The sequence below is a fragment of the Montipora capricornis genome, chromosome 10 (assembly GCF_036669925.1).
Source record: "Montipora capricornis isolate CH-2021 chromosome 10, ASM3666992v2, whole genome shotgun sequence".
In the NCBI taxonomy this organism is placed as follows: Eukaryota; Metazoa; Cnidaria; class Anthozoa; order Scleractinia; family Acroporidae; genus Montipora; species Montipora capricornis.
In genome coordinates this window covers 69881655-69889154 of record NC_090892.1, presented here as the reverse complement: position 1 = coordinate 69889154, position 7500 = coordinate 69881655, and the positions used below count along the sequence as shown (strand labels likewise).

Sequence of the window (7500 nt, the reverse complement as noted above, 5' to 3'; positions counted from 1 at the left end):
CTGCTTAATCACAAAAACCCGAGACAAAATCGCAAAACAATTGAACAACTAGTACGATTTGTTGAAAAGGTTTCTTTTTTTATAAGAACCTTTTTTTATGAGAAAGGTCAGGCTGAGATTGACCAAATTTTTAAGAACATACTTAAAACATACCCAGAGAGCTGAGAGTCAGTTAAGAACATCTTTAGTTTGCTCACTTGTTTTTTTATTTTTGTGAATAGAATAAATAAAGGTAAAAGAAATGTAAACTGTGGTCTACGGGGCATTATTAACATAAACGATGTGGTTTTCTTATTGCATGGTACACTGAATGACACCTCAGTTTGTCGCCGAACTTAGCATACCACAATTTAAGGACATGTTTAATTGAGGACGTTTTCAGACTCAAATCGCAGATAAAGTAAGAACTTTCAGGCTCAGCATCAAAATTAAACGTTCTTACAGATCGTTTTCACGTGACGTCATCATTTTCTAAAATCCAAAACTAAAGAGCCACGAAAGTTTTTATCCTCATCAGGCATAAGAGGCGGTAAATTTGTATCCATTTGCAATTTTAAAGCTCAATAGCGTGCTTCGTTTGGAAACCAGAGCATTTTGAATTTCTGAGTTATAGCGGTGCGTGACACGAGGCGACGATCGAGTTTATTAAGAAATATATATTTATCTCATGGTTTTGAGCCTTTTTAGAATTTAAAGGATTAGGAAAAGTGCTCAGGTAAATAGCTGTCTGTTCAGTACAGATGATCACTCCCCTAGATAGCCAAAGTAAGTAAGAGATGTTGACACTATTTTCCGGCCGCCATATTGGTGCACCACAGATGTGCACCAACATGGCGTTTTCATACTGGGCTCTGTAAATTTCTGCGAAACATTTCGACGAATATCTGAAGTTTGGGGAAACGCACAGGTCTAAAACTTGGAGAAGTGTCTTCTTCGTTTATCTTCTACAACATCACGAATTCTTGACTTTTTCCACTGGATGGTTTTCGATTTATTTTTTTTATTGCGTGACAGTGAAAACGATCTTTGAAAGAAAAAGTGTATGTAGCAACGCTCCCGGAGCGTTGCGTGACTCCGGCCCGAGCGGCTGCGAAGGAGACTACTTGTGAAGCAGCCTTTCCATTCAGAAAATAGTTGTGTCTTTCCTAATTCGAAACGGGCCCTGGGGCGAATGAATAATCACGTACTTGATGGTAGTATAGTTTTACAGAAACTCGAACCAGTCAAATCTCTTGAAGTCCGGTACAACTTAATTCTTTGAATTTCTGAGCATTTCAGCTCTAAATTACTGAGTTGTTTCTATTGATGTGTTAGTTTTGTTAAGTTGCAGAACTGATTTTTGATAGTCGATTAAACAGGACTAATGTACCGAAACGATGGAAATTAAGGAATACTAACGGACATCAAACAGTCACACTTTATTTCTCTCAGCTAGCGGAGAGAACGCAAAGGAGCAAAACAAGAGTAAATAAAAAAGGGAACTGCCTTCAAGTCCGTCAACAAACATTCGAAGACTGCAGTACGTTTGATCTGTGCAGATTCTCTATATGGAAAAGAGATGACAGCAACGAAGATTGTCGAAAAGTCTATGTGATTTTTGTGGTGAGGAAGCCTTTCTTACGACGCACAAATTGTGTTGCAGCTGTTTCCGTTTTAAACGCACCAAATAAACACTCCAAATGTTGCGTCTGCCATGAAAACGGAAACAGCTGCAACACGATTTGTGCGTCGAAAGAACGTCTTCCTCGCCACAAAAATCATAAGGCCTTTTCGACAATCTTCGTTGTTTCCACCTTCGTCTTAAAACGGAAAAAGTATAAAATTCCTTAGATATTTTGAAAGTTAATCTTTATTGCATTTGTGCATATTTAATGTTAATAATTAACCATTGTTTAGTTCTATTATCAACAAGTAAAGATCGAGAATGACATTGTTGTACGCTTTTTAAAAAGTAGCCCCTTGTAATCAATACATTAAAGGTAGTTAACTGACATTCAGTTATACATGTTGGCTCGATTTCTTTTGTTTAAATAAATGCAGCGCTGAGTGGTTACCATTTTAATAAGTTGTTTTTAATAAAAATCGTAGCTGTTTTGCAGTGTACAAGATTAGCAATTGTAGACTGATCTCGGGGAGCGAAAATAAATTTTTGAGTTGAGATAGTTTCAATTTTAAACAGCGATCAGTGGGTGTTGTTGAGTTGTTGATGAGTGCGATCTCAAAAAACAAAACTTGCTTTCGTAATGTAAAAATCCTATTTCGTATCTTATCTTTTCAATATTTTCTTAAACTCAGTGGACTACCAGAATCAAACATCAAGAAACGTACCTGATTTAAGAGAAGAATCGTAGTTTCTATTCCAAGGCACCGATAACGCCTGAGTTGTCATGACTTTCAAGACTTTGGCATAAGCTATTGCCTCATTTACTGCTTGACTAGGAAAGTTTCATAAATATTCTGTTCGTGGTCATGCGTGATCCTTTCAATAAAGCGAAGGCCGCCCAAAGGCATAGGATGGGGGCCTGTTCGGATTAAATGGTTGCATTGGTTCATTTTCCTTCCATTGGTATTGATCTTGGCGGATAGTTGCATTCTCGTTCCCAGAGTCCACTTTTCTTTTGGTCAGCGCCAAGAACACGGACTCTGGCCACAGTCAAAACTACGCACAGTCGCGGAAATGGTAAAATGTTGTCACCGTTGACGCGTGTGGATTCTGGGGACGAGAGCTGATGAGATTAAACGCCGAAGATGGAAGAAAAATTACCAATTTATGCCGCCCTCGAATAAACGCCGCACCCAATCAGAGAAATGCGACGTTTATTCGAGGATTGTAAGAAACAAGTACACGTTACAACTCGGTAATCTAAACCAGCCTTGGAAATTTATTTTTTTAGTAGAAAGATGTTTCTTCAGAATTTTCCCAATGTGCAGTTGCGTTGTTAAGGCCAAGAATTTTGCCGGTATAACGAAGCAGCGCTTTCTCTGGAACTTAAAACAAATTTCTCTTTTCAATGATAGTGTAACGGACTATTGTGTGACATAGTACCCAAATATGGTAGCTCCATATTGGGGAATGCCATGTGGTCGTGAGAGCAGACAGATTGTAAGAGTGTGTGGCTCGCGGACGATATTAAAAAACTGTAGAATTAAGTGTTCTTCACGTTGTGTGTTAGCAAACCCAGGGTACGGTAACAGAAGTGTCAGGAGCGGGATGCAGACGCGGATATTAGCGACGAAAGCGGGGAAATGGTTCTCAAAACAAACGCAGGCTGCGAGTGACGTGGATGAAAATGTCTCGCCGCTCACCTCTACGGCGGCGGACTCCGGTTCGATCTTGGACGCTATTATGAAAGTACTTCAGTCCATACAGAAACAAAACCAAGAGATAGAAAACAGGCTGGAACAACAAGGGCTAAAAACTGAACTTCAAATAGAAGAACTGTCGCAACGCTGCAAAGAACTAGGTACTCGTGTGAATAATCAAGTATCGCAACTGGAGACTGAGCTCAAGTTACACGGAGATAAATTGACTGTGAAAATAAATGCTTTGGAGGAAGATTTCGTAAATAAGGTGGAATTCCTTTACTCGAAACAACGTTCCTTCGAAGAACATGTTAAGGAAAGGCTTAAAGGGACACAAGAGAAGTTCGACTCGCAGCTGAAGACTTTCAGTGATAAACTGAGCAAAACGCTTGATACGACGGAACAACAAATGCATGTTAAAATAGAAAATTTCACGCCTTTGAAAGCAAGCCTTTCACTTGAGGTCTCCAAGTTTACAACGCCTCTCTCAGCTTTCAGTGGACATTCTGAAAAAAAGCGGCCGGTTCAAAAACCACCCTCGTTTGATGGCAAATCACAGTGAGAACCGTACATCGCACAGTTCGAAATCGTCGCTGGAATGAATCAATGGAAAGACGAGCAGAAGGGTAACTACCTTGCGACGAGCCTGAAAGGTTCTGCCTTGAGCTCGGTCTACTGGGGAATCTTCCATCAGATACCCGTCAAGACTATAAGGAGTTGGTTGCAGCTCTTGAGAGCGGATTTGGTTCGGCGCACCAGCAAGAACTGCATCTTTCCAAGTTTAAAAGTAGATTGAGACGGCGTGACGAATCACTACAAGAGCTAGCCGAGGATTTAGAGCGCTTGGCTAGGCTGGCTTACCCTTCTGCGCCAGTAGAAATGAAGGATCTACTGGCCAAGGAACAATTTATTGATGCTATCCTGGATGGAGATACCAGACTACGATTGAAGCAAAGCCGTCCCCAGTCCCTTCGAGCACTTCCCACCTTGGCTATGGAGTTAGAATCTTACCGGCTAGCATCTCGCCAAAGGGACTTTCAGGCTCGTGAAGTGAACTGTGACACAGCTGAAGGAACTTCAACTGAGAAGCCTGGTCATGGGGAATACCGGTAGGATGATTTACTGGCACAAGTCAAAGGGCTGATTGCTGAAGTGGTCTCCTCCCAGGGTCGCGGTTAGCCTTATCGAGGGGATCCGGATACCAGGCCACAGTGTTGGGGTTGCGGAAAGAGGGGATATATTAAACGAAACTGTTGGAATCTTGGTGGGAACCGCTCAAGAGATGTGCAGACGCAGGGCAACTCTAAAACTCCTTTAAACTAAGACAGGCCGGCCTTGAGGGGGAAAGGCCGGCCCAGCAAACAGCCAATTCAACCCCACAAGTTATGATGATGATTGGACAGTTGTCCCACAAGGGGGACAGCCGCACAGTAAATGGAAACATTGATGGTGTGATCTGTCCTATGGTCGTTGACACAGGAGCTAATGTCACAGTAGTCCGACTAGATTTACTGAGCAAGAGTACACTTTCTCGCTTACAGGGTACCATGAGTGTACTTAAAACTGCTACAGGGGACACAGCGAATGTTGCTGGTAAACTATAGCTCGGGATAAAGATTGGAGGCGCAGAAGTCTCCCATGAAACACTAGTTGCAGATATTTCCGACAAGTTCATACTCGGCCTGGACTTCTTGATGACCCATGGTTGTTCAGTTGCTGCTGGAGCAGGAAGCCTGCGTATCGGAGTAGAGGAAATCCCTCTTCATAAGCCCTCAGCTAGACAACTAGCTCGCTGTTATCGTTTAACAGCTGTGGAAGACACACTGATTTTTCCTTACGGTGAAACCGTCGTGGCGGCGAGGATCATGGATGATCCACTTGGCGAACCGTGAAGAACAGTAGGCCCATCGTTTACTGCTAAGCTTCCACCTAATGTTATGTTTGGTAAGACGCTGGTTGACGCCCAACGAGATTATGTTCCTGTGAGAGTGGTAAATCTCTCTGGTCAACCAAGAACAAGTTGTCAAGGTACTGAGGTAGCAACCTGTGAACCCGTAGAAAGTGTCATTCACCAACAGCATGACTTCACTCCTGATTCTCAAGTCATAAGGGATGACTTGCCAGAACATTTAAAGGACCTCTATGCCCGAAGCACGGAGGGGTTAAATGCTGATCAACAGCGTCAGCTGCACGAGCTCCTGCTTTAATTTCAAGACATCTTCTCAAAGGGGCCTCAAGATCTGGGCAAGACTGGCCTAGCAAAACATGAGATCAACACCGGTGATGCCGTTCCTGTTTGTCAGCACCCAAGGAGACTACCTTTGGAACAGCGTGAGGAAGCCTTTAAAGCTGTCGAGGACGTGCAGAAACAAGGCATAATTGAACCCTCAGTCAGTCCCTGGGCCTCACCTGTCGTGTTGGTCAAGAAAAAAGATGGCTCGACAAGGTTTTGCGTGGACTACCGCAAACTGAATGACCTCACTAAAAAGGACTCCTATCCGATGCCAAGGATAGACAGCACCCTTGATGAACTCGCTGGTTCAACTTGGTTTTCGACCCTTGACCTCAAGAGTGGTTACTGGCAAGTAAAAGTGGAAGAGAAAGACAGCGTTCTCTGTAGGAAATGGGCTCTGGTAGTACAATGTCATGGCGTTCGGTCTGTGCAATGCGCCAGTCACATTCGAGCGTACAGCACGTACTCGGGGACTTGAGGTGCTTAATTTACCTTGATGATGTAATTGTTCATGCCTCGACCTTCGAGCGAGAGTTAGAACGCTTGAGACTTGTGTTTTCCCGTTTAAGAGCAGCCAACCTGAAGTTGAATCCTAAGAAGTGCGAACTGTTTCGACGCAAAGTTAGGTTCCTTGGCCATGTAGTCTGTGCAGAGGTAGTAACCACAGGCCCCGACAAAGTAGAGGCAGTTAAAACCTGGCCTGTGCCACGAAATGCCAAGGAGTTTAGGAGATTTGTTGGATTGTGCACCTACCACCGGCGATTCGTACGGTCATTCTCTGATGTTCCTAGGCTCCTGCATCAACTGACTGAGAAAGGCCAATCATTCGAGTGGATAAAGACTTGTGAAGAGTCATTTCAGCAACTCAAGGATGCTCTTGTGTCTGCCCCGGCTCTAACGTACCCTCGCACCACGGAACCCTTTCTACTAGATACGGATGCCAGTAATGTCGATGTAGGGGCAGTTCTCTCTCACGTCCAGATGGTGAGGAGAGAGTCATAGCCTACTACAGCCATGCACTCAGCAGACCTGAACGCAACTATTGCACCACTAGGCCTGAACGTCTGGCAGTTGTCAGAGCAATTGAGAATTTTCACCCCTACCTCTATGGAAGGCAGTTTACTGTCAGAAGTGACCACACTTCGTTACAATGGCTGCTCACTTTGAAGAACCCAGAAGGACAGATGGCTCGGTGGTTAGAGAAACTACAGACCTATGACTTTCGCATCGAATATCAGGCGGGCAATCAGAATGCAGATGTGTTGTCACGGCGTCCTTGCTTTGAAACAAATTGCATGCATTGTCAGCGTCAAGAGGAGAAAGAGGTTTACCTGGAGACGGTAAAGGAAAGAGGCCAGCTGGCACCTTCCCAGTTATCAGAGAGCTGCACTCGAAGTCTGCCATCACTGGAGATGAGAGAGCTTTCCTTATACTACCCCACCCAAGTCCCTCGGAGAGCCTGTTACCGAATTTACTCAATTAAAACGCCACGGCGTTTATTAAAATTTGAGCGTCTCCAATGCGGCTTTTATTCGAGGGCTAGATTATTGGTGCTAACCTGGCTCTTGGGATTCGAGGGTACATGATGTCAAGTTATTTGAGACCTCATTTGATGCCGCCATTGATTCATAAAAACCACAAATCGTCAAATCGTCGTCAAATACATGACCGCAGTGGCAGGTGTCGGGTTAGTTTTCGTAACATTTGGATCCACGGTCAGTGTTCCGTGTAACTAAGTCACAGATGTGATTATTTTTACTGAAAATGTTGTCTAAGTGCATACTTTTGTCTTCTAAGCTGTCACGCGAGTCACACACCAGTAGCGCCAGTCTTGAAAGTCCTTATTGTTGTTGCTTTGTGTGAAATCGGGTTGAAAGAGGATTCGTCAAGGAGTCTGTCAGTATGTGTGGGTCTCCCGTAGACCGTCGTCCTTAGTTGTTTTCATGGGTAGTCAAGAAGGTAGA

General features: G+C 43.8%; 2 protein-coding genes across 4 annotated transcripts in view; one reads left to right on the top strand and one right to left on the bottom strand.

The window, feature by feature from the left end:
* The window catches only part of LOC138022256 (cytochrome b5-like), a 10771-nt gene extending 8312 nt beyond the window's left edge, over window positions 1-2459 (bottom strand). For 2 of the 3 annotated variants that reach the window (XM_068869346.1, XM_068869349.1), the window contains exon 1: window positions 2329-2449. The gene's annotated coding sequence lies outside the window, so the exon portion shown is untranslated. Of the gene's footprint in view, window positions 1-2328 lie in introns of all 3 variants that reach the window. The other variant, XM_068869347.1, reaches the window with a different exon arrangement.
* A 593-nt stretch (window positions 2460-3052) lies between these two features.
* LOC138021254 (RB1-inducible coiled-coil protein 1-like) lies at window positions 3053-4416 on the top strand. The gene is made up of 2 exons (XM_068868109.1): window positions 3053-3851; window positions 3998-4416. Exons 1-2 carry the CDS (start codon window positions 3053-3055, stop codon window positions 4414-4416), a joined length of 1218 nt encoding a protein of 405 aa, XP_068724210.1.
* The last annotated feature ends 3084 nt before the right edge of the window (window positions 4417-7500 follow it).